At 44.4% G+C, this 27897-nt stretch overlaps 1 protein-coding gene across 1 annotated transcript in view; it reads right to left on the bottom strand.

Moving 5' to 3' along the window:
- The window catches only part of LOC137383843 (probable thiopurine S-methyltransferase), a 96668-nt gene that overhangs the window by 5643 nt on the left and 63128 nt on the right, over positions 1 to 27897 (bottom strand). The window contains exon 8 of the mRNA XM_068057143.1: positions 27009 to 27053. Within this exon, the coding sequence (XP_067913244.1) occupies positions 27009 to 27053 (45 nt within the window). The remainder of the gene's footprint in view (positions 1 to 27008; positions 27054 to 27897) is intronic.

Here is a 27897-nt window from a genome sequence, read left to right as displayed (position 1 = left end):
ACCAGGCAACATCCTGGTAAACCTCCTCTGTACCCTCTCCAAAGCCTCCACGTCCTTCTGGTAATGTGGCGACCAGAATTGCACACAATATTCTAAGTGTGGCCTAACTAAGGTTCTGTACAGCTGCAACATGACTTGCCAATTTTTATACTCTATGCCCCGACCGATGAAGGCAAGTATGCTGTATGTCTTCTTGACTACCTTATCCACCTGCGTTGCCACTTTCAGTGACCTGTGGACCTGTACGCCCAGATCTCTCTGCCTGTCAATACCCCTAAGGGTTCTGCCATTTACTGTATACCTCCCACCTGCATTAGACCTTCCAAAATGCATTACCTCACATTTGTGTAGAGCCTGACAGGGTATTGCTCACAAAGATAGAATTGGAACAAGGAACAAAGGAAACTTGAATTAGAAGACAGGGAAAGAGAAAGAGAGACAGGAGAAAGAAGGAGAGAGACAGGAGAAAGAGAAAGAGGGACAGGAGAGAGAGAAAGAAAGAAAGAGGAGAGAGAAAGAAAAAGAACCTTCCAGAAAGAATGTAAAGAGAAAGAGAGCTGAAGCAGCTTGAGTTAACTAGGGGACGACAGAGTAACCCCAGTGGAAGCATGGCCAATATAGGAGTGTAATTCAGGGCTGGGTACAGAATTGTTAAAATTCTCTCAACTGATCCCAAAATTCAATGAGGAAGACATGGAAGCAATTTTTGTGTCATTTGAAAAACTGGCAAGGCAGTTAAAGTGGCCAACTGAGGCTTGGACTCTACGATTACAGAGCAAATTAGTAGGAAAGACCCATGAGGTTTATTCCCTGTTGCTAGATGAGATTTCATCAAATTATGAACTGACAAAAAATGCTATCCTCGGGGAATATGGGTTAGTACCGGAAACCTATTGCCAAAAGTTCAGAACCCTCAAGAAGCAAGCTGATCAAACTTACCTGGAGTTTGAGAGAAATAAGCAGCTGGCTTTTGACCAGTGGCTGAGCGCTGTTAAAGTACAGCTTAGCTATGAAAATCTCAGAGAAGTAATTTTGTTAGAGGAATTTAAAAACTCTCCCTCGCTCTCCATAAAAACACATGTGGAGGAACAAAAGGCTCATAAAGCCTGGGAGGCAGCAGTCCTGGCTGATGAGTTTGCTCTGATCTATATGTCAGTTTCCCAGGGGAAAACCTTTCCTAATCACCCCCACAAATCTGAAAAGGACAGAGGGTGGGAAGGTGATAGAAGCCCAAGCAATCCTGGGAGGGAAGGAAAAGCAGGAGATACGGGGGCCCTCCTCCAACCAAAAATGAAGGTGCTGTGAATAGGAGCGAGACCCGGAGACCTGCGTGCTTCCATTGTAGTAAGGCAGGGCATTTAAGAGCTCATGGCTGGAAACTAAAGGGAAAACCTACCGGGTTAATCAGGGCACACCCGCTCAGTGAAGAAAGGAACCTGATGGAAAGCATAGCAGAACAAGCTGTGGCTTTAACTGCAGTAAGAGGGAGACCCAGGAAGCTTAATGCTGCAAGTACAGGAAAATGTAATAGGATTCCTGAAGGTTATCAGGGTTTTGTGTCTGAAGGGAGAGTAACCCCACACCTCTTGATTGGGCAAGCAAGCCCATAGTAATTCTCAGGGACACAGGGGCCACTAGATACCTTTTACTGGGAAAGGCCTGACCTTTCCCCAGAGAGTGCAGCGAACACCAGAATGGTGGAGAATGGTATTGGAGGGCAGTGTATGCCTGTACCTGTACACCGGGTGCACCTAGAGTATGACCTAGTTTCGGGACCGGTGACGGCAGGGCTTGTCCCTAGTTTACCTGAGGACCGGATTTACGTGCTCCTAATTATCTGGCAGGGATGAAGGTGGTAGTTTCCCCAGTAGTGAAAGAGAGACTGCAGGAGGTCAGAGAAACAGGGCTGTGGCAGGAGACGGTCCCCTGCAGTTTCCCTGAATGTGTAATGAATCAGGCCATGATCAAACTGGGCGGCACAGTGGCGCAGTGGTTAGCACCGCAGCCTCACAGCTCCAGAGACCCGGGTTCAATTCCGGGTACTGCCTGTGTGGAGTTTGCAAGTTCTCCCTGTGTCTGCGTGGGCTTCCTCCGGGTGCTCCGGTTTCCTCCCACAGCCAAAAGACTTGCAGGTTGACAGGTAAATTGGCCATTATAAATTGCCCTTAGTATAGGTAGGTGGTAGGGGAATATAGGGACAGGTGAGGATGTGGTAGAAATATGGAATTAGTGTAGGATTAGTATAAATGGGTGGTTAATGGTCGGCACAGACTCGGTGGGCTGAAGGGCCTGTTTCAGTGCTGTAAATCTAAATCTAAATCAAACCAGCTCCCCCAGAGGAGACTGAATTGGCACTGCAGGCAGATGACCATGAGCTCTGTCTGTCTGAGACTTTCTTTGGAAAGTTAGAAGACCAGGGAATGAGTTTTCCCTAGCTGAGGCTCAGCGAGCTGACCCAGTATTGAGAGAGTTAGCACAGGCTGCTCAGTCTGAAATTGAAGCAGAGAGAGTCCCTGATTGCTACTATTTAAAGAACGAGGTACTGATGAGGAAATCGAGTTCTCCTCACAGATTTGAGAGCAAGGAGTGGACAGTGGTTCACCTCAGTGCCACAGAGGTACTGGAGAGAAACAGTAAGAATGACCCATGAGATTGCAGTGGCTGTACAAGTATACGAAAAACCAAAGCTCACATAAGACAGCAGTTTGACTGCACAAAACTCCACGAAGACATGGTGGAGTACTGTAGGAGTTGCCACATGTGCCAGGTTGAGGGGAAACCCCAACCTACAGTGAAACCTGCACCCCTAAGTCCTGTATCAGTGTTTGGAGGACACTCCAGCAGAGGGCTGGTGAACTGTAAGGGACCCTTGCTGAGAACAAAAGGGGACAGGCAGGCACCAGGCTGGCAACAGGTTAGAAAGGAACAGGGAAAAAGGGACCAAGAGGGCAGGTTAAAGGAAGTCCGGGAGGAATCCCAGATGAAAACCTCTACTATCTGGTCAACCAACCCAGAAATGGTTGAAAAATTAGACCCCACATCCTCCTATGTAAATGCAGGCATTAAAAGCAGCCCACCATAGTGGATAACAGCATTTACAGGAACCTGCAGAGACAAAGAAAGTCCTCAAGTGGGCAGAGAAACCGTGAGGGTGCTGTGTCACCGAATCGAAGTGTCGCAGGGGAGCGCAGTAGAATCTGGACAAAAATACCTGCAAGCAGGAGTGTCCCTGAGGACAAAGGGAAGATTAGCAAAGAATCAACCCCCACAGTCAGGAACAATGGGAACCAGCCATCCCCTGAGGTAAAAAGACCTTGCGTGACTCATCAAAGCACTGAAAGAGGGTTCAGAGTGGAATGGCCCACTGCCGCCATCCCTGAGCAGAACTCCAACCAAGGGCTAATTAAACCTAACCCCCCCCACCCCCCGCAGACCTCAACAAGAACAAAGACAACTTTGGCAGCTATGGAAATGTGCAAACTGGAAAACCTTCCCCAAAAACCACATGTTTATTGGGATGTCAAAAAGGGCCATTTAAGCAGCACTGCTACCAAGTAAAGACAAACTGTAACAATTGTTAGGGTTCTGAATGAATGAGGGAGATGCATGTGTGTTTTCCTGTCCTTATCTTCTCTCCAGTCCTTTTTTAAAAATTGCATTTCATTCTGCTGGGTGTAGAGGTGTCATGCAGACCCCCACCTGCCAAGAATGAGGCATATTGATTTCGTCACATGAACATTGATTTTAAACTGTTGCTGGAGTGAAGAAATGACTGCTTTGAAGATCACCAGACACTTGGCTGGAAGAACATTTGCATATTAAGAGACAGTGCTCGGAGAGACAAATGAATTGATCAATGATTCAATTAACAGAGATTGGTCTGACAATGGCTCCACATCTTGTTCGGAAGAGACAGTACTACACCCCACCCCCCAACGCCTCACTGAGAGCTTTGAAATCCACAAATCCATAAGGAGCTAGTCACATGACTAACCTGCTGGGCAACCTGGAGTTTTTTGAACAAAGTGATCCTTGACAACGCAGTCGGCAGCTGCCGTTATCAGACTGCGCCAATCTGTGCATGTCGCCAATCTGCGCACATGCGCAGATTGGCTCCTTCTCTCTGCGCATGCGCTGCGTTCCGCATTGCCAGGACTGGTTAGCGCATGCACAGATGACGTAATCGCGTAATGCGGCCAGAGAGCGAGGGAGGGGGAAGCGGGGGTGGGAGAGGGCAGGGGTGGGATAAGTGGGGAGAGCGCGGACGAAGACCATTGTGGTGGCGGGTGCGCTGTCCTCCTCCCCCCTGCCCGCTCACTTCTTCTCTAACTCGCTCGCTTCCCACCTCCCCACCCGCTCGATTGCCCCCCACCCCCCTGCTCGCTCACTCCCTCCCTGGCCCGCTTGCTCACTCCCTCCGGCCATTGTGTGCTGCCATGTGTTTAGGTTGCCTTCATGTGATTATTTGAGCAGCGCCATCTTTAGTCCTGGCAGCTGCCTGATGTTACAGACTTTGACGCATTAGTGGCACAGGCTGCATTTGCACATGTGCCACTGCAGCGCCACCTAGTGGTTGCATTGTTAGCAAATGCAGCCTTTTTTGAATTGTGCGACAGGGAAAGGAACAGAAGACCGTGTGCAACTGAAGCTGGAACATGGAAGCAGCTCTCTTTCTCCCAAGCCACTGGCCCCAGAAGACACGTAAACCTCAAGAGAGAAGACTCCTACATCGGAACAAGTTGAAGCGTGAACTGGGCCCCAACGAACTGCAAGACTTACTGGCACCCAAAGACTCCACATTGAATTTAAAAGATTGTAACTACCAGATATTGCCTCAAACTTATCCCCTTTATTCCTTCTACTTTTTCTGTCTCTATCTGCGTGTGTGTTTATCGCATATGCTTGATAGCGTGGTCATGTCGCATATTCATAGTCGTTAGCCGGGTTAGTGTTTAACATTGATAAACTTCCACCTTTCTTGTTTAAATCTAAGGAAAGCTGTCTGATTTCTATGCTTTACAATTGCAGCAGTGAACAAGGATTCACTAAGGGGGAGCTAAAAAGTGTTTTAAAATTAAACCCTGTTATGGTTAAACCAGGCAAAGACTGAGAGGGAACCCCTCGACCCTTTCTCACCTGGTCGTAACAAAACAATGAAGCTTATCTGCATAAAACTTGTTGCTGCTTGTCTAGCCACTACCTCCCCAGCTGTTAGGACATTACCATGCAGGGTTACCTGGAGCTGAATTAGAAGAATCTAAATGGTCAGTGCCAGGAAAATCCCTTCAGGTCCTGTTAAAGATCCAGGCTGGCTAGTCTATCATTAATAAAGCCCTGGAGCAGGCGTTCTCAACTGGGGATCCATCAGAAGATTTCACATAGTTTGTCAAAAAAAGGCTTACACAAACCAAAGCTGATGCTTAATATCAGTGATCGGACCCAGAATGGTGCTGTCACCCAGTGGCTCCTCCAAGAACTGCAGCTATAAAGATCTTACATAGCGTGCAGTTTCAGTCTGCAACAAAGCATCAGAATTTAGCTATCCGGTGATGACACTCTCTTTTACAGAACTGTTCAATCTCCCGACCCCACTGGCCCCTTAGAATTAATATTAAATGTAATGTGACATTTAGGACAGTTCTTCTTCTTCTTCTTTGGCCTCCTTGTCTCGGGAGACAATGGGTAAGCGCCTGGAGGTGGTCAGTGGTTTGTGGAGCAGCGCCTGGAGTGGCTATAAAGGCCAATACTAGAGTGACAGACTCTTCCACAGGTGTTGCAGGTAAAATTGGTTGTCGGGGCTGTTACACAGTTGGCTCTCCCCTTGCGCTTCTGTCTTTTTTCCTGCCAACTGTTAAGTCTCTTCGATTCGCCACACTTTAGCCCCGCCTTTATGGCTGCCCGCCAGCTCTGGCGATCGCTGGCAACTGACTCCCACGACTTCTGATCAATGTCACAGGACTTCATGTTGCGTTTGCAGATGTCTTTAAAGCGGAGACATGGATGACCGGTGGATCTGATACCAGTGGCGAGCTCGCAGAACCATGTGTCCTTGGGGATCCTGCCATCTTCCATGCGGCTCACATGGCCAAGCCATCTCAAGCGCCGCTGACTCAGTAGTGTGTATAAGCTGGGGATGTTGGCCGCCTCGAGGACTTCTGTGTCGGAGATGCAGTCCTGCCACCTGATGCCAAGGATTCTCCGGAGGCAGCAAAGATGGAATGAATTGAGACGTCGCTCTTGGCTGACATACGTTGACCAGGCCTCGCTGCCGTAGAGCAAGGTACTGAGGAGACAGGCTTGATACACTTGGATTTTTGTGTTCTGTGTCAGTGCGCCATTTTCCCACACTCTCTTGGCCAGTCTGGACATAGCAGTGGAAGCCTTTCCCATGCGCTTGTTTATTTCTGCATCGAGAGACAGGTTACTGGTGATAGTTGAGCCTAGGTAGGTGAACTCCTGAACCACTTCCAGAGCGTGGTCGCCGATATTGATGGATGGAGCATTTCTGACGTCCTGGCCCATGATCGTTTTCTTGAGGCTGATGGTTAGGCCAAATTCATTGCAGGCAGCCGCAATCCTGTCAATGAGACTCTGCAGACACGCTTCAGTGTCAGATGTTAATGCAGCATCGTCAGCAAAAAGGAGTTCCCTGTTGAGGACTTTCCGTACTTTGGACTTCGCTCTTAGGCAGGCAAGGTTGAACAATCTGCCACCTGATCTTGTGTGGAGGAAAATTCCTTCTTCTGAAGACTTGAACGCGTATGAGAGCAGAAGGGAGAAGAAAATCCCAAACAGTGTAGGTGCGAGAACACAGCCCTGTTTCACGCCACTCAGGATAGGAAAGGGGTCTGATGAGGCGCCGCTATGCTGAATTGTGCCTTTCATATTTTCATGGAATGAGGTGATGATAATTAGTAGCTTTGGTGGACATCCGATCTTTTCTAGTAGTCTGAAGAGACCACGTCTGCTGACGAGGTCAAAGGCTTTGGTGAGATCAATGAAAGCAATGTAGAGGGGCGTCTGTTGTTCGCGGCATTTCTGCTGTATCTGACGAAGGGAGAACAGCATGTCAATGGTCGATCTCTCTGCTCGAAAGCCACACTGTGCCTCAGGGTAGACACGCTCGGGCAGCTTCTGGAGCTTGTTTAAAGCGACTCGAGCGAAGACTTTCCCCACTATGCTGAGCAGGGAGATTCCTCGGTAGTTGTTGCAGTCACCGCAGTCACCTTTGTTTTGATAGAGGGTGATGATATTGGCATCGCGCATGTCCTGTGGTACTGCTCCCTCGTCCCGGCACAGGCAAAGCAGTTCATAGAGTGCTGAGAGTATAGCAGGGTTAGCACTCTTGATTATTTCAGGGGTAATGCCATCCTTCCCAGGGTCTTTTCCGCTGGCTAGAGAATCAATGGCTTCACTGAGTTCCGATTTTGTTGGCTGTAGGAGGAGCAGCGGAACCCTAGGGTAATAAGATCTAGTACAGAGTGGAAGCATTGAGAACAACCCCGAACACGTAAAAGGCCATGACCCGGCCCCAGTTGACTCCATCGTGGAACGGCTCCTCGGCCACAACATCAAAGCGCCCCTGGGATATGTGCTGCTCGAAGCGCATCTGCAGCGCAATGTCGGCGAATTCCTGCTGGTACTGGCACCCGAGGCTGTCGCCCACCTCTCGGAGGACGCACATGAGCTTTCCCGGCGTCGATGGTGGTAACTGATGAAATGTTTTATTACCTGCACCCCCTCCCCCCCACCCCACCCCCGCTTACCCTTCCCAGCTCCCCCCTCCCAGCTCACCCCCCGCACCCTCTTCCCCCACCCCCTCCCCCCCAACCCCTTCCCAGCTCCCCCCTCGCACCATCTTCCCCCTACAGCCCCCTTCCCAGCTCCCCCTCGCACCCCCTCCTCCCACCGGCATCCACCTATCCCTGAGCAGGGGCCCTAACATCCCCACTGCCTTGTGGGCATCTTGGGAGAGTCCAAGGCTAAGGGAGTAAACCCTAACAGAAAATCCGGAGCGGAACCCCGTAGACGGTCATGTGTCACCTTTGGCATGTTTCCGGCAGTTCCTGCAGCCATACCGGTGCCAAACATCGTGCTCTGCATTCCTTTGGACCCCACCAGAAAGGCCGAGAGGGGGGTTTTGAGGCTTGGGCAACTCACAACCTCCATACATTTGCCCAGGCATGCGCCATGGAGAGGTCACTCCATAGTCGCCTCACAGCGACCGAAACAACACGGAAGGCAGCAGTTACGGGTTAATTGGCGTAGAGATTGTTCCGAAGAAGGGTCACTGACCCGAAACGTTAACTCTGCTTCTCTTTCCACAGATGCTGCCAGACCTGCTGAGTGATTCCAGCATTTCTTGTTTTTGTTTCAGATTTCCAGCATCCGCAGTATTTTGCTTTTATTAAAGACATCAATGGATTCATTTAGAGCCAAACACTGCACTGTCAGTGCAGAATGAGGAAGGGGCAACTGGGAGATCAATGGCTCCAGTTACTTAGCGCCAAGAAACAAATGCAGGGTCCAGATATGGATTCCAACTCTATCCCTGACATGCAGACTCCATTGATCTAATTGCAGAGAATTTAGATGCATATTGACAGATCTAAGGGTTACAGAACCCCAAATGTGTTCAAGTGCCTGCCCACTGAAGTTTACCCAGTGTACCAGGGCTGTTTTCCGGTAGAGCGCACTGGGATGGTGCTTGCTATTTATTTTAGTTGTCAGGTAATGCCTCCAGCGACTTCCCTCCCAAGTCTTAGAGTTTCCCCTTTAGTCACAGATGGGGCAACTGCCTGCAGTGTAGTAGGTGGGGTTATGCAGGGCCGATGGTAGGATGTCAGTCACTTCAATGTTTAAATTCAGTGCCAATTACCAGGCTCACTTCTACGTAGCTCACATGTCCGGTGTTTAGCAAAATCGAAGTAATTTGGCAAATAGGCATGAAGCTGTGAGATCAAACCCCCGCCATCTTCCATATTACTCAGACACTGGTCAGTGAAGGCTGGAGCCTTTCTTCCCTGTAACAGTTTCTCTTTTGTGCCTCAAATCTGCTACATGGATTGGTCCTGAATTTCATACATAAGGGTTGACTTTATCTCAGGGTGGGAAGTGTTGGTAGGGTGGGGTTGTGGCAGGCTGTGAGTAGCAAAGCAGTGGTAAACCATCTGGCTCCTTAAACCATGAAGCCAGGGATGTTTTAAACCCCAGGTCTCATTTATATGTCCCAATTCTAATTCTAACTTAAAACCGGCAGGAATGGTGTCACCGTTGGAAGTCAAAATTGGTAGGCAGAAGGAAGATTACCATGTCTTCCTGCTCCTCTTGGGACACAAGAAACTAGTAAAAATGAAGACACAGACTAACCTGGGCCTGGATCTTTGTGGCTGCAAACTTTTGCTGATGGACCTGGTGTTCTATTTCAGATAGCCAGGCAATGAAGGATAGAACTAGAGTCTAATCTTTACAGACTTTATAAGCAGTTACTTACAGAGCCACATATTACAAACATGAACCTCCAAACCCAACAACCAGAGTTTCAATCTGCTTCTAGCGAATCCCCAGTTAATGCACACTACCCGAATACAATAAAGCACTCAATTAATACAGAATCAACAGATTCCCTCTCTTTAAGAAAAATCTATGTACAACTAAAATTTAAAAAAAATGAAACCAAAAGCTTCCCTATTCTGTACTGTTACAACCAAGGCAGGAATAATGCACTGTTAATTCAGTCCCGCTACTCCACACATCATAACATAAAGTTTCCCACCTACAGGAAATTAGCCAAATTAAACACCATATTTATTCCCCAGAATAAAGCATGCCAAACCAGGTTTCTTTAAACAATAACAAAATTAACTATTTATTGATAAACCAATTTTAAATGATAATAAGATGAATCTCTATGTATGAACAGATTTTATAACTTCTTATTCTTACTAACCCTCATGCACACACATACATTCAAAAATCAATGGTTAATCAGTTTTTAAAAGATTGGTTTAACTTAGAACTGTTTCTTAGGAATAATAAAATAACTGGGTTATAACTTCTGGTATAAATATTTCCTGATCGGTGAGATGTCCCAGAGTTGAATAGTCAGACGCCATTCAACGTTTCCAGGTGAAATTAATGAACAGTCTGTGGTGGGTAGGCATTCAAGGCAACTTATCTGCAGCAGGCGTCACACAGATCTTTCAGCAACAGGTTGTAGCAACAGGTCTATTTACATTTTAAAGTAGTAGTCCAACAGTAGAAACGTCTTGAGATTTCAGGAGCTTCCAAAAAACACAACAATGCAACAGGATTCACACTTGAGGTAGAGATTTTCAGAGACTGGAGACAACCTTCAGCAATGCAGGCTTCCTATCAGCAAAGGAGCCTTCCTCCAAAGCAGTGATTCTCCACAGAGTGTTGCAACTCCTCTGCCTGGGTCTTTTCTCTCTCTTCAGGCATAAACAGCCACAAGGGTTTCAGCTCCCATACCTTTTGATTTGCAATTCCTTCTAAGTTCTTTTAGAACATGGAACAGTAAACAGTACAGCACAGTACAGGCCCTTCGGCCCACGATGTTGCGCCGAACCTTTAACCAACTCTAAGATCAAACTACCTACACACCCTTCATTCTACTATCATCCATGTACCTATCCAAGAGTCGCTTAAATGTCCCTAATGTATCTGCTTCTACTACCACCGCTGGCAGTGCATTCCACGCACCCACCACTCTCTGTGTAAAGAACCTACCTCTGACATCTCCCCGAAACCTTCCTCCAATCACCTTAAAATTATGCCCCCTGGTGATAGCCCTTTCCGCCCTGGGAAAAAGTTTCTGGCTATCCACTCTATCTATGCCTCTCATCATCTTGTACACCTCTATCAAGTCACCTCTCAACCTTCTTCGCTCCAATGAGAAAAGCCCTAGCTCCCTCAACCTTTCTTCATAAGACATGCCCTCCAGTCCAGGCAGCATCCTAGTAAATCTCCTCTGCACCCTCTCTAAAGCTTCCACATCCTTCCTATAATGAGGCGACCAGAAATGAACACAATATTCCAAGTGTGGTCTAACCAGGGCCTTATAGAGCTGCAGCATAACCTCGCGGCTCTTAAACTCAATCCCCCTGTTAATGAAAGCCAACACACCATACGCCTTCTTAACAACCCTATCAACTTGGGTGGCAACTTGGAGCGATCTATGGACGTGGACCCCAGGATCCCTCTGTTCCTCCACACTACCAAGAATCCTGTCTTTAAGCCTGTATTCTGCATTCAAATTCGACGTTCCAAAATGAATCACTTCACACTTTTCCAGGTTGAACTCCATCTGCCACTTCTCAGCCCAGCTCTGCATCCTGTCAATGTCCCGTTGCAACCTACAACAGCCTTCCACACTATCCACAACTCCAGCAACCTTCGTGTCAATGGCAAACTTGCTAACCCAGCCTTCCACTTCCTCATCCAAGTCATTTATAAAAATCACAAAGAGCAGAGGTCCCAGAACAGATCCCTGCGGAACACCACTGGTCACCGAGCTCCAGGCTGAATACTTTTATCTTCATGAAGGGATTAGAATTTCCCTTGATACAGGAATTATTTTCCAAGAGAAAGAGTTTCTGGGCTGTCTTCCTAACCCTTCTAGCAGCAAACTTGTCTTTAGATTTCTTTCAGAGGGAGTTCTCTTGTTCTGGTCTCCAGAACAGATTCCAGTCAAAAACTGGCCTTTTCTTGCAAAGGAGAAACTAAAATCTCCCCAGCAGCCAATCATGTGACAGTCATTTCTCTCAGCTGAGTGGCTTGGAAAAACAGATTGCCTTGCAAGTGCCCCACCCAGTTCAGCATTCACTGTTCCTAGAGAAATCCTTTTCTCAGTCTTAAAGACACACAGCTCTTTTGTAAAAAACAAAGCACTTGGAACAGTACAAAGCATTACATTGTGAGACACCCCTCCTCTCTGACCCTGAACAATTTCTTCCTGCATGCAGTTATTTTAATTAAACAATCTGACAGTGGTGGCTTGAATCTACCCATTTAATTTTTGGAGCTTTCCTTTCTCTCCAGTATATGTTTCAAGCCAGCAAAATCAATCTGTAACTTTCTCTAACTCACACTTTTCACAGAGTGTATATTATCCACATAACATTCAATGGATATACTATCTTCAGTATGCTCATAGTACAAAATGTCACTTAACATTTTTGAGAAATATAATCCCATATTCACTGCTTCCACAAGAGCCAGTGTTCCAGCAACCAATGTACTTTTAAAAACCCTTTTTATTTTCTTAGCTTCCCACCCATCAGAAACATTATGAAACCAGCTGCACTAGAATACAGATCAGGAAGATTAGCATGTGAAGTATCACTAAAAAATGACTATCTTCATGTTCTCTGGTTATCTAAGGATGGGAACTTAAGCAAGCATTTATCCAGATTTAATATTTTAATGCTTTATTTACCCTTAAATCATTCTCGAATTTAGAGTGTTTCTTCATAGTACTTAAACTAGCATAGTATCAAAACTAGCATCTAGTCTAGTCTGAGTGCTCAACCAGTTCAACTCACCAATCAAGCTTCACAATTGCTCTGTCTCTTCTTTAGGTGCAACATCATCTTTCTGTGATGACTTACTATGATTAACCAGGGTGGGAGTAACACTCTCCGAATAGGATTGTTGATTTCAAATTGTACTGGACCAACTTTGCATGATTTCTGAACCAATATATTTAAAAGCCTCACAATCCTAACTCTCAATTTTAAATTCTGTTCTAATTTTATTAATAACACATTTCTCAAATTTCACAGTGCCACCCCATAAGTAACCATCAACACGCATCATGAAGATGTATGAAAGCTTTCCTTATGATACCAATAAAACATTGTGGGATCTGTTTTTAGTTGAACACAACCTATTTTCAGCAAAACAGATTTCACTGAAAAATACCACACCCTGGAAGTATCATTCAGGCCATAGACGTATTTGTTTAGTTTCCATTATTTTCCTTCTGCATCTGCTGCCTCTTTAGGTGGTATCAGAAACACTTCTTGGAAAAATAATGCCCTGCAAAAATGCATCTTTTATGTCGATTGACCTATACTCCCATGAATATGTGGCCAAAAGAGCTAAACAGATTTTTATGATTACTTTTTGAGAAGTGGGAGACACCACTCTAACTTCTGTATCACCCAGTTGCTCTTCAAAACCCTGAGCTATGAGCCTCGCTTTAGCCTTATAACTCTCATCTGCAAGAACTTTTTTAGTACAAATGCACCAGGGCGACAAATCTGGTTGACCCTCATCTGGTACCTCAGAATAAACTCCAAACTCTCTCCAACCATTTATCTCCCTTTGTTTTGCCTCTCTTAGTTTATCCTCATATTTATTGGCAGCCACCAAAACTTCACAATCGTGAGTGTTATATGCCAGAAAGCCAGTTGGTGAAGGTTAGAACTGGAGCCAATCTTGACACACTTTTATATTTAGTTACAGAGTTACACATTACAAGTATACACCTCCTAACCCAACAACCACAATTTGAGGCTGTGTCTATTTATAGAGATCAAAGTGAATCACCAATTGATGCCCATCACCTGCATTTCATTAAACACAATTAATATATTATTAACAATGAGGACTTCTACTTCTAGTTCTGTTACGCAACTGTTCTGCTGCCTTTATTTCATCGATTGAAGCTGTACCCTCTTCTATTTTTATGTCTGTAGGGTCTACTAGTGCAAGATCTCCCTCTTGCACTATTGGAGGTTCTTTCTCCAGTTCGTGATTGTTTTCTGAGTCACTTCTGAACTCATAATCTGTACTGGTACTGTGCTTTCTTACTTTCCACTCTTTTACCTCATTTCACCACATTCTGTCACATTTGACTCCCAAGATGAGCTTCCAATCTCATATTTATGCCATCACTCAGAACGCCTATTTCCACCTCTGTAACAAAAGATGACTTCATCCCTTTCTGAGCTCATCTGTGGCTGAAACCCTCAATCATGCCTTCGCTGCCTCTAGGCTTGACTATTCCAATGCACTCCTGGCTGGTCTCCTATATTCTACCCTACGTAAACTTGAGGTCATCCAAAACTCTGCTGCCCATGTCCTAACTCGCACCAAGGCCCGTCCTCCTATCACCCCTGTCCTCACTGACCTACATTGGCTCCAGGTCAAGCAAAGTCTTGACTTTAAAATTCTCATCCTTGTTTTCAAATCCTTCCATGGCCTCGCCCCTCCCTATTTCTGTCAACTCTTCCAGCCCCACTAACCTTCAAGATACTCTGGCCTCTTGTGCATCAAGTCACACACATCGAAGGTGCAATGATACAACATCCACGGAGTAACTCTGAAGACTTATGAGAAAACAGTCTTTGTCTTTAAAAAAACAAACCTTTATTTTTAAAACTGAACAATGGTCCAAAGTGGCCTCAGAAGAAAAACTTTTGTGCATTCAAACAGTCTGACAAAGACAAAGAATAAATTTTCAAAGCCAAAAGGTGTTAATGAAACCCATCTCATACCTATCCTAAAAACATTCCAGAATTGGGTGTCATCTTCTAAAACAAAGGTGATGTGAAGTAACCACATCCTGGCCATTGTTCACCAAGATCAACATGGGTAAGAAACCAGAATGTCTCCTAACAGGAGGTGAGAAGTGACAGTTTTATCTTAAAACAGACATCCTGAGAGAGAGAGAGAGAGAGAGAGAGACTGACTCTGAGGGTGAAGCTACTTGTAACAGCTGGCATTCCAGCAAGCCAGAAAGCACCGACCCTGCTGAAAAATCCAACATCTCCATAGTACAGCAGAGAGAGAGCTGGAAGTGACCCACCATCTTCAACCGAACCTTCAATCAAGAGAGAAATCTAAATCATATCAGGCCTGCAACTATCTAGAACAGGGCTGTCCAACCTTTTTGTGTGGGCGGGGGGGCACATTACAATTTTTGTTTTACAACAGGGGCCGTTGTGATAATGTTGGAAAGATAAAGGCATTAAAAATTGATCTTACCAATAATCAAAACAACAACAAATGTGAAGAAGCTTTAAATAAGAAGACTAATTTATTGACTTACTTTCTTTTCACTATGTTGGAACTGATTTAGTAGATACTTGGCATTCATTTGCTTGCAGTTGTAGTCAATGTTTGCCCACACATTTGCAGCGATGCAGAGTATTCCGGATAGATGTCCATCTGTCAGAAGTGATCTTGATCACTCTTCTCTCCCTCTCTCAGTCCTCCTCTCCCTCTCTCTTTGTCCCACTTTCTCTCTCTCCATTTCTGTCTGTCCCCCCTCTCTCTGTCCCTCTTTCTCTTTCTATGTCTGTCTGTCTCTCTGTCCTCTCCCACCTCTCTCTCTCCGACAGTTGTAGAGAGCAGGAATGCTCAGCATATGGTTGGTCAGTTTTGTTTAAATTCGCGGTCAGTTTCACAGCTGTCAGTTGCTGACATCAGAAACAGCAGTTTTCCAACTTCAGACAGATTTGGGCTAATTTAAAAGCCTGCCGGAAAACCCCGAATCTGCCTGATGTTGGGAAACTGCTGTTCCTGATGTCAGCAGCTGTCAGCTGTGAAACTGACAGTGCAAATTGTTTAAAAGCTGGTCTGCAAAAAGACGACAAAGGGAAATTTTTCATCTTCAGTCACGGACCCCTGGTGAGGATGAGGTACAATTTACACCTGCGGGCCAGATGGAAACTTTTGGTGGGCCAGATCCTGGCCTGTGGGCTGTATGTCGGACAACCCTAATCTAGAACTTAAATCTCAAGAGAATTCAACAGGTTTATCGTAACCCTTCTCCCCCACTAAAACCCACCTACCTCTTTCCCTTCTCTATCTGTTTCTTTGTGTGTGTGTGTGTGTGTGTGTGTGTGTGTGTGTGTGTGTGCGCGCGCGTGCGTAAGCAAATGCGTGAGTGAATGAGGTTGCGACAATTTCGGGATAAGGCATATTGATCAATAAACAATTGACTTTCTGTTTTTTAAAACCTACAAGAAAACCTGTCGCTATCTGGTTATTTGAAAAATAAAACACCAAGGGGTTAAACTTTCAAAACAAATGCACTTGCTGCGGTCAGGTGGGGAGTTGAACATTAGGAACCACCCACGTCACACCACGTGGCTGTAACAATCCCTGATTTTAATCACTTCAGCACTGGTGGCCGTGCCGTCAGATGCCTAGGCCCAAGCTCTGGACTACCTTCCCTACATCTCTCTGCCTCTCTACCTTGCTTTCCTCCTTTAAGATATTCCTTAAAACCAAGCTTTTTGCTCATCTGACCGAATATCTCCTTTTGTGGCTTGATGTCATACTTTGTTTTATAATGCTCCTGTATAGTGCCTTGGGACATTTAATTACGTCAAAGGTGCTATATAAAAATAAGTTGCTGTTGCTAGTCCATGGACCTTACTTTTTGGCTATCAACAACATTCAACCAATATTTAAAACTTAAAGACTAAATGCAGACTGGGTGACCATTTTGTGGACCACCTCCATCAGGAACTAATGTTAATACCTTCCAGAACAGGAGGATTATCAAAAGAACAGTGGGCAATTTGGGATTTCATCTACAGATTAGCTGAGAGGCTATATCCTTCAACCATATGGAGAAAATTCTTTGCATGAACTGCCCATGGTAGGGCAGCTGTCAATTTACAATCTGGTTGATCAGCTAAACTTTTCTGGCCCATTTCATCGATCACAAAGACCATTGCTAAAAGGACTCTCAGCTGCTGTACTCATGACAGTGATATTCATGTTTTCACACATATTCCTGAACACACTGCTAGCAAATTCACCTCCATTATCAGTCAGAAACTTTGCTGGTGTGCGAAGTCCAGTCCCTATCCATTTCCCCATTATTTTGTCTATAATAACCCTTTTGTCCTTACTATAGATTGGAATATTAAATATGGCAGTCAGGTCAATAAAAGGTAGGATACAAATATTTCTGTCTTAGCCCCATACCTTTAGATGCATGGCAACTATTTTGTTCAAGTCAAGTGCCAATAGAAGGTTTATTATAGGACATTATATTTCCTTCGATACTTCTTACAAATTTTATAATTCTCACTAATCTCTTTGATTAACCTCCCATCAACTACACCTGCATCTTTTGGTTGAAATTTTAACTGTTGACAAGCAGAATAAGAAAATAATCTATGTAACTTTAAGGCAATTTGTATTGTCATGACTGAGGCGGGAGGAGTGCACTGTTAATTCAGTCCCATTTCTCCAAAGGTCACAACATATATTTAAATTCTCCCTCTTACCGATCTGGTCAACCATATACTCTATTTTTCCCAGAGTAAAGCACACCAACTAAGTTTCTTTAATAAACAACAAAACTATATGTCTATTATAAACCAAGTCCTAAATAATAATAACGTAAAACATACACACAAATTGGAATATTAAAGCCCCTTATGTATCCTACACACAGACACACAAACACACACACACACACACACACACACACACACACAAAGGGATTCTTTGTTTACAGCTGTTACAAAGAAATAGAAGGAATAAAAAAAAATTCAGGCTGAAAAGAAGGTATGGACAGATGTCCTTTCTTTTGGTTAGGCATCCCAAATGCTGTAAATGGGATATTCCTAGAACAGTTCTTTCCAGGCAATGTTGATGATCAGTTTGGGTAGGTTTTCCAAGAGATGCGGGGGAGGTGGTGGCATAGTGGTATTGTCACTGGACTAGTAACCCAGAGACCTAGGGTATTGCTCTGGGGGCACGGGTTCAAATCCCACCACAGCAGAAGGTGGAATTTGAATTCGATTAATAAATCTGGAATTAAAAAACTAGTCTAATGATAGCCTGAAACCATTGTCAATTGTTGTAAAAACCCATCTGGTTCACTAAGGTCCTTTAGGGGAGGAAATCTGCTGTACTTACCTGGTCTGGTCTACATGTGACTCCAGACCCACAGCAATGTGCTTGACTCTTACATGCCCTCTGAAATGGCCCAGCAAGCCACTCAGTTGTATCTAACCGCTACGAAGTCAATAAAAAGGAATGAAACCGGATGGACCACCCGGCATCGACCTAGGCACCGGAAACCCAGCCCTGTCAACCCTGCAAAGTCCTTCTTACTAACATCTGGGGGCTTGTGCCAAAGTTGGGAGAGCTGTCACACAGGCTAGTCAAGCAACAGCCTGACATAGTCATACTCACAGAATCATACCTGACAATGTCCCAGACACTGCCATCACCATCCCTGGGTATGTCCTGTCCCACCGGCAGGACAGACCCAGCAGAGGTGGCCGTACAGTGGTATACAGGCGGGAGGAAGTTGCCCTGGGAGTCCTCAATATCAACTCTGGACCCCATGAAGTCTCATGGCATCAGGTCAAACCTGGGCAAGGAAAGCTCCTGCAGATTACCACCTACCACCCTCCCTCAGCTGATGAGTCAGTACTCCTCCATGTTGAATACCACTTAGAGGAAGCACTGAGGGTGGCGAGGGCACAGAATGTACTCTGGGTGGGGGACTTCAATCTCCATCACCAAGAGTGGCTCGGTAGCACCACTACTGACCGAGCTGGCCGAATCCTAAAGGACATATCTGCCAGACTGTGTATGTGGCAGGTGGTGAGGGAATCAACAAGAGGGGAAAACATACTTGACCTCGTCCTCACCAATCTGCCTGCTGCAGATGCATCTGCCCATGACAGTATTGGTAGGAGTGACCACCGCACAGTTGTTGTGGAGACAAAGTCCCGCCTTCACAGTGAGGACACCCTCCTTCCTATTGTCTGGCACTACCACCGTGCTAAATGGGATAGATTTCGAACAGATCTAGTAATGCAAAAATGGGCATCCATGAGGCACTGTGGGCCGTCAGCAGCTGCAGAATTGTACTCAACAACAATCTGTAACCTCATGGCCTAGCATATCCCCCACTCTACCATTACCATCAAGCCAGGAGACTAACCCTGGTTCAATAAAGAGTGCAGGAGGGCATGCCAGGAGCAGCACCAGGCATACCTCAAATTGAATTGTCAACCTGGTGAAGCTACAACACAGGACTATCTGCATGCAAAACTGCATAAGGAGCATGCGATAGATTGAGCTAAGTGATCCCATAACCAACGGATCAGATCTAAGCTCTGCAGTCCTGCCACATCCAGTCATGAATGGTGGTCGACAATTAAACAACTGGAGGTGGTGGCTCCACAAATATCCCCATCCTTAATGATGGGGGAGCCCAGCACATCAGTGCGAAAGATAAGGCTAAAGCATTTGCAACATTTTCAGCCAGAAGTGCTGAGTTGATGATCCATCTCAGCCTCCTCCTGAGGTCCCCAGCATCACAGATGCCAGACTTCAGCCAATTCGATTCACTCTGCGTGATATCAAGAAATGACTGAAGGCACTGGATACTACAAAGGCTATGGGCACTGACAATATTCCGACAATAGTACTGAAGACCTGTGCTCCAGAACTTGCCGCGCCCCTAGCCAAGCTGTTTCAGTACAGCTACAACACTGGCATCTACCCTGCAATGTGGAAAATTGCCCAGGTATGTCCTGTACACAAAAAGCAGGACAAGTCCAACCCGGCCAAATACCACCCCATCAGCCTACTCTCAATCATCAGTAAAGTGATGGAAGGTGTCATCAACAGTGCCATCAAGCGGCTTAGCAATAACCTGCTCAGTGATGCTCAGTTTGGGTTCTGCCAGGGCCACTCAGCTCCTGACCTCATTACAGCCTTGGTTCAAACATGGACAAAAGAGCTGAACTCGAGGTGAGGTGAGACTGATTGCCCAGCATTTGACCGAATATGGCATCAAGGAGCATTGGCAAAACTGGAGTCAATGGGAATCAGGGGGGAAACCCTCCGCTGGCTGGAGTGATACCTAGTGCAAAGGAAGATGGTTGTGGTTGTTGGAGGTCAATCATCTGAGCTCCAAGACATCACTGCACGAGTTCCTCAGGGTAGTGTCCTAGGCCCATCCATCTTCAGCTGCTTCATCAATGACCTTCCTTCAATCATAAGGTCAGAAGTGGGGATGTTCGCTGATGATTGCACAATGTTCAGCACCATTCGTGACTCCTCAGAGACTGAAGCAATCTGTGTAGAAATGCAGCAAGACCTGGACAATATCCAGGCTTGGGCTGATAAGTAGCAAGTAACATTCGCGCCACACAAGTACCAGGCAATGACCATCTCCAACAAGAGAGAATCTAACCATCTCCCCTTGACATTCAATGGCATTACCATCACTGAATCCCCCACTATCAACATCCTAGGGGCTACTATTGACCAGAAACATGAACCGGAGTAGCCAAATAAATACCGTGGCCACAAGAGCAGGCCAGAGGCTAGGAATCCTGCGGCGAGTAACTCACCTCCTGACTCCCCAAAGCCTGTCCACCATCTACAAGGCACAAGTCAGGAGTGTGATGGAATACTCTCCACTTGCCTGGATGGGTGCAGCTTCAACAACACTAAAGAAGCTTGACACCATCCAGGACAAAGAAGCCCACTTGATTGGCATCCCATCCACAAACATTCACTCCCTCCACCACCGACGCACAGTGGTAGTAGTGTGTACCATCTACAAGATGCACTACAGCAACGTACCAAGGCTCCTTAGACAGCACCTTCCAAACTCGCGACCTCTACCAATTAGAAGGACAAGGACAGCAAATGCATGGGAAACACCACCACCTGCAAGTTCCCCTCCAAGTCACACACCATCCTGACTTGGAACTATATTGCCGTTCCTTCACTGTCACTGGGTCAAAATCCTGGAACTCCCTTCCTAACAGCACTGTGGGTGTACCTACCCGACATGGACTGCAGTGGTTCAAGAAGGCAGCTCACCGTCACCTTCTCAAAGGCAATTAGGGATGGGCAATAAATGCTGGCCTGGCTAGCGACGCCCACATCCCATGAATGAATAAAAAATAAATTTCAAAAAGCTACAGAAACTCCAAATAGGTCATACAGCAGGAATGCAGCAACAAAGTTTCAGTTCCCACACATTTGATGCAAAGTTCCTTCAAAGATGCATGGTTTTTTCAAATATAGGAGGAAATAGGAATCTGCCACATTGGAAACAGAGGGTTTCCCTTCAAGAGAGAAAGATGAGCTGTCTTCTTCTGGCAGGCAAGAAGCAACTGGCATTTTTAACTGTTCAAATTGAAACCAAAACTTTCCAGAAGTCAAGTCTCCTGATGTCTAGAAATCCTGACCTGTCACTTCTTGTAAACGTCTCCCCAAGTCAAAAAACAACTCCTGCTGAGTTATTTGAAAACAGGTGCGTACAGTTCAAACTGATGTCAAACCTTCTGGTGACCTCCCTTTTTAAAAAAAGCACCCAAGATCCCAGCATCTATGGAATTCTTTTCAGTTTTAAATCAAAAATGATCAAAAGTTAACAAAAATGGAAATGCTCCTAATAGTATTTTTTCTCTCATCCTTATCAGCCGATGCCATTAATATTTGTCTAACACTCTGTTAAGAAACATCAGGTTTTGTTAAGGGAATAAAATAAATGGCCTGACTGGATAAACTACAGATCAACTGATTTCCCAAAAATAATTGCCTTATCGTGCTCCATGTCAAGTTTTGTTTGTGTCTTTTTCATAGAAGTTTACTCAACAGCATAGGTATCTCACTACAGACTACATCAGTACTGATAAAATGGCTCACCCCTTTACATGGAATAACAACTCACTAACGATATCAAAGTGTTGTCGTTGCCAAACCTAAGGCATAATCGTACTTTTATATTCCTTAACCTTTAATCAATTATCACTACTTAGTGAATCAAGAGAACATTTTAACTAATTTGTTCTACATACTATTGAAGTACAAGCACTATGTAATACCACTCAATTAAATGAGTCCACGACTAAAACATTCATTACAGAACTAAACTCCTTGTGACCAGTATAATTTGCTTGGATTCAACACTACTTTCATCCTCTTCCTCAGAATTCTCTTCATTATATGTCATTTCGATGATCCTGCCTCTTCGTTTTGGGCAGTTCACCTCATAATGATACTTAAGTCACACCTGAAGTTAATTATTCTTTGGATTAATTCACCCATTATTGTTCTTCTAATCTTGACTTCTGCTATAATAGCCAGATCTAATAACGGTGCTTTCAACCTCATTTTGCCTGCTTTTAATCCTTCTGTTATAAACACCTACATCCGGTACATTGACTATTTCGAAATCTGGTAATCATTGATTCTTTTCGGCTATGTGTCACTACAGAATTTCTCATTTGTTCTGTGAAGGCTGAAGGAAATGACCTGAGGAATTTTTTTTTTTTTTTAAAGTCTCCTTCTCTGAGAATTGAACCAGTCGCCTGTCCAAATTGTCGTGCTCTGCCCCCACCTGCCAAGAATGGGGCACATTAATTTTGCCACGAACATCGATTTTAAACTGTTACTAGAGTTACTAGAATTAAGACAGGTTAAGACAAGCAGCCATTCCCTGACATACAACCCACAATGGACTTTTGATCACGGACATGGCCAAACTAGCTAGTCACATGACTAACCTGCTGGGCCACCTGAGTTTTTTGAATTTGTACAAACAGTTTGGGCAGAAAGCTGTTTGCTCTTGGACTGAGAAGATCTCTCTCCTGTCTGCTCCCATCTCTTTCTCACAAGCCTCTGAATCCGCTGAAGACACATGAACCCCAAGAGCAAAAAGTCTCCTACAGCAAACAAGGTTTAAGAAGAATACTGGGCCCCACGAAAAGCAAGATCTACCTACAATCAAGGACTCTACAGTGAGCTCGAAGAACTGTAACACAAAAAAATCTCCTCGGATATTGCCTCAAACATTTCCATTTTATTTCTTCTGTTTTTTTTCTGTCTCTATCTGCATGTGTGTATCGCGTATGCATGCTAGCGTGGGCACGTTGTGTACCCGTAGGTGTTAACCAAATTAGAGTTTAAGTTTAAATAAATTTCAACTTTTCTTCTTCAAACCTAAGAAAGCCTGTTTGTGCTGGTTTCTTTGCCTTATAATTGGAAAGGGGTGAACAAGGATTCACCAAGGGGGAGCTAAAAACATGGTGTGTTTAAAATTAAACTCTGTTACGGTGAGACCAGGTGAATGCTGAAAGGGAACCCTAGACCTCTTTCTCGTCTGGTCGTAACAATATGAAACATCTTAGCACAATCCAGTAGTGTACACATTAGTACAGATTCAGGGATCCCCAAATTGAACTTTGTCAGCCTATTATAGAATCTATTAAAATCCATTATCTATTCTTCCATGGAATGACCATCTGTTTTCTGAAATCTATTACATTTTGACCATGCCTCAGAGGCATTTAACAGATCATCTTTCTTGTAGATTTCATCGTGGAACTCAAATTGAAGGTCCAAACCTCCATCACTATCCAATTGATGGGCATCCATCTCACAAAATTCTTTACTTCTGACTTTACTTCTTGTAGGAAGTGATAACGCCAAGGCTATACCTTGTTTTCTCTTTGGTAGTGCCATAATCCCTGTCCACACATCTACTTCATTCTTCCACTGGTCATATGGTTCAGACTCCAAGAACATCGGAGGGCAATCATATCCCCACAATTTAAACTTGTTTTTGTCAGTTTCCACAATAGTCACCAGGATTTTAGTTTTATGTCTGAAATGTTTTTTTTCATAGTTTCCAACATTCGCCTTTAGGCAACCATCCTCTGTACCATGTTGCATTTCAGATAGCCAGGTGGTGAAAGATAAAATTGGAGCCTAATTGCTACACATTTTAAGCTTCTATTTACAGAGACACACATCACATAAATACACCTCCAAATCCAATAACTACAGTTTCAGTCTAGGGGTTATGGGGAGAAGGTACTGAAGGAATTGCTCTTTCAGAGAGCCAGGTGGGCCTCCTTCTGCTCTGCAACAACTCTGCGATCCAGTGAATCCCCAGTTAATGCCCTCCAAGTGAATACAATTAAACACTCAATTAATATACAATTAACACCTGGGACCATTGAGGCGTCATGGTTGAAATGGCGTGCGCATCCCAATGACTTACTATGTGGGCATGAAAGCTGAGCTAGCTGAAGTGAACTGGGTTACTAGGCTAGGAGTTAGATCAATAGAGAAACAGTGGCAGACATTTATAAGGGGATGTTTCAGAAATCTCAGAATATTCCTACTATAAAGAAAAACTCTAAGGGGAGGACCCACCATCTGTGGTTAACTAAAGATGTTAAGGAAAGCATCAAACTTAAGGAAAAAGCATATAACTGTGCAAAGATGAGTGGCAGGTCAGATGATTGGTCAGAATATCAAGAACGGCAGAGAATGACTAAAAGGTTAATCAGGAGAAAGAAATTAGAGTATGAGAGGAAGCTGGCTAGAAATGTAAAAATGGATAGGAGTAAGTAAAGTGAGTGTTGCTCCTCGAGCGAGTGAGAATGGGGAGTTAATAGCAGATAATAAAGAAATGACGGATGAAATGAACAAATATTTTGCTTGTGTCTTCACTATAGAGGATACTAAAAACATTCCAGTAATAGCTATAAATCAGAAGGTGGAAGGAAGGGAGGAACTTGGTGAAATTACAATCACCAGGGAAGCGGTACTGTCAAAACTGATGGAGCTGTGGGCTGACAAGTCCCGGGGTCCTGATGGGCTTCATCCTAGGGTGTTAAAAGAGGTGGCTAATGAGGTCGTAGATGTGTTGGTGTTAATTTTTCAAAATTTGCTAGATTCTGGAAAGGTTCCATCAGACTGGAAAGTAGCAAATATAACTCCTCTATTCAAGAAGGGAGGGAGGCAGATAACAGGTAACTCTAGGCCAGTTAGCTTGACATCTGTCGTGGGGAAGGTGTTAGAATCGATCATTAAGGAGGCTATAGCCGGGCACTTAGAAAAATTCAAGATCATCGGGAATTGTTAGCATGGTTTTGTGAAAGAGAAATCATGTTTAACCAATTTATTGGAGTTCTTTGAAGGAGTAACAAGTGCTGTGGATAAACGGGAGCCCGTTGACGTACTGTAGTTGGATTTCCAGAAGGCATTTGACAAGGTGCCACATAAAAGGTTATTGGGAAATGTAGGAGCTCATGGTGCAGGGTATTAGCATGGGTAGAAGACTGGCTGGCTGGCAGAAAACAGAGAGTATGCTTAATTGGGTCCTTTTCTGATTGGCAGGATGTGACGAGTTAAGTCCCCAGGGGTAAACTTTTACAATTGATATCAATAACTTAGATGAGGGGAGCAATGGCTTGGTAGCTAAATTTGCAGATGACACAAAGATAGGTAGGAAAGTATGTTGTGAAGAAGACATAAGGAGCTTGCAGACTGATATAGATAGGTTGAGTGAGTGGGCAAAAATCTGGCAGATGGAGCATATTGTGGGAAAATGTGAAGTTCTTCACTTTGGCAGGAAGAATAAGAAAAGCAGAGTATTACTTAAACGGGGAACGACTGACTAATTCCAAGGTACAGAGGGATCTAGGTGTTCTAGTGCAGGAGTCATAAAAGGTTAGTATGCAGGTACAGCAAGTAATAAAGAAGGCTAATGGAATGCTATCCTTCATTATGAAAGGAATTGAAAATAAAAGTAAGGATGTTATGCTTCAGTTATACAGGGCACTGGTGAGACCACATCTCGAATACTGTGTGCAGTTTTGGTCTCCTTATTTAAGGATGTGAATGCGTTGGAGACAGTTCAGAGGAGGTTTACTAGATTGATACCTGGAATGAGCAGGTTGTCTTTTGAGGAAAGGCTGGACAGACTGGGCTTGTTTTCACTGGAGTTTAGAAGAGTGAGGGGAGACTTGAATGAAGTATATATGATCTTGAGCAGTCTTGACAAGGTGAGTGTGGAGGGGATGTTTCCTCCTGTAGGCGAGTCCAGAACTAGGGGGCACTGTTTTAAAATTAGGGGTCGCCCTTTTCGGACAGAGACGAGGAGAAATTTTTTCTCTGAGGCTTGTGTGACTTTGGAATTCCCTGTCTCAGAAGGTGGTGGAGGCGGGGTCATTGAATATTTTTCAGGTGGAGATAGATAGATTCTTGTTAGGCAAGGGAATCAAAGATTATCAGGGGCAAATGGGAGTGTGGAATTCGAGACAGAAACAGATCAGCCATGATCTTATTAAATGGCAGAGCAGGCTCGACGGGCTGAATGGCCTGCTTCTGCTCCTAATTCGTATGGTATTTGAATTAGGCCCCCACTATTCTGGCATATAAGTAAAAACATTGGGGGAGGAGGGTGCAAGGATCCATCAAAAACAGACTGACGGGGAAAGGGGTTGAAATCAGCCCGATACGCTGTTGCATGCCTTCGTATTCTAAACCATGAAAGAGAATCATTTGTATACATTGTGCATGCCACAAACTTGTACTTGGATTTGTTGTTATTAAACAAAGTCAAACTAGGTCTACGAGTGCTGGAATCGTATGAATGCCAACAATCACTTTGCTGCAGAAACCATCAATTTTTCATTCGCACATGAGGAAACCCAGTTCCTCAGGCTCTATGTGATTTTAGCTGCCCAGCCAATTCAGCTGATTTCCAGAACTGACTTTTACTCAGAATTAAGCCCTGCTTTTTAATGTGACACAGATTTGTGGAACACAGTGCACTCCTGATTCTTTCGGAACCTTCCAATGCCAGTTAGACTATTAGCAGCAGAGGTAGATACTGAGTGAAGCCAGTCCATCTGGATCAGCTATTGAGTGGCATGGGCCACGGTGGCTTCCTCCATTGGCCACAATTATTGCATCAACCAGAGAGGGCAGTCAAGAAAAATTATGAAGGGAAATGGAGGATATCTATCCTCAAGCAATGAAAAACTGTGGGACCCCTCACCACCTCACAAGGAAAACTGGAATAATGACAAACAACAGTAAGATCCTTCACAATATTGAAACAGTATTGTGAAGTGGTGCAGTTTTAATCGAGAAGTCTTTAAATTTCTGCATACAGTGGAACTGAACACATATTAAAATTTGTAAATGCCTTTTAAAACATACAGTATAAACAAACTCACCAAACAAATCACGAATTTCAGATTCTGGGATCTTGGGTGGTAAACCTACAAGCATAAAACATTTTTTTTTTTACTTTACCAGTTCAAAATGTTTAACCAATTTTAACCAATAAATACAAATATAGGTTATTGACCAATACATTGATGAATAATTCAGGTCAGACTGCAAATGAGAATCAAATTTAAAGGAGGCCATCATGTCTCCCAGGTATACAAATTCCTTCTATTTTACTCCACAGGCTATCAACTAAGATGTTTAATAAATGTATTCTCTTTCTATAAATTGAGTGCACGCTTTCTTAGTCAGATCATAAGAACTTTAAGATCTATAAGATATCGTAGCAAGGGTAGGCCATATGGCCCCTTGAGCCTGCTCTGCCACTGAGCAAGATACTGACTGAACTTCTGCATCAAGTCTATTTTCCCGCCCTATTCCCATATCACTTGATTCCCTTAGTGCCCAAAATTCTCTCAATCTCAACATGGAATATACTCACCGACTGAGTATCCACAGTCCCTGGGGTACAGAATACCAAAGATACCCAACCCTCTAAGTGAAGACATTTCTCCTCATCTAAGTCCTAAATGGTTGGCCTCTTATCCTGAGACTATGACTTCGAGTTCCGGACTCTCCAGCCAGAGGAAACTACCTCTCAGCATCTACAATGAGATCACCCCTCATACTTCTAAACTCCAGAGAATATAGATTCATTTGACTCAATCCCTCCTCATAGAACAACCATCTCAGCCCAGAAATCATTCCAAAAAGAAACACTTGCATTTATATAGTGCTTTTCATGACCACCAGATGTCTCAAAGCTCTTTGCAGTCAATGAAGTACTTTTGAAGTGTAGTAACGGTTGTAATGTAGGAAATGTGACAGCCAATT

Source organism: Heterodontus francisci, chromosome 2, assembly GCF_036365525.1.
Source record: "Heterodontus francisci isolate sHetFra1 chromosome 2, sHetFra1.hap1, whole genome shotgun sequence".
NCBI classification, from domain to species: domain Eukaryota; kingdom Metazoa; phylum Chordata; class Chondrichthyes; order Heterodontiformes; family Heterodontidae; genus Heterodontus; species Heterodontus francisci.
The sequence above is the reverse complement of the archived record's forward strand: the minus strand, read 5'-3'. Positions and strand labels throughout refer to the sequence as shown.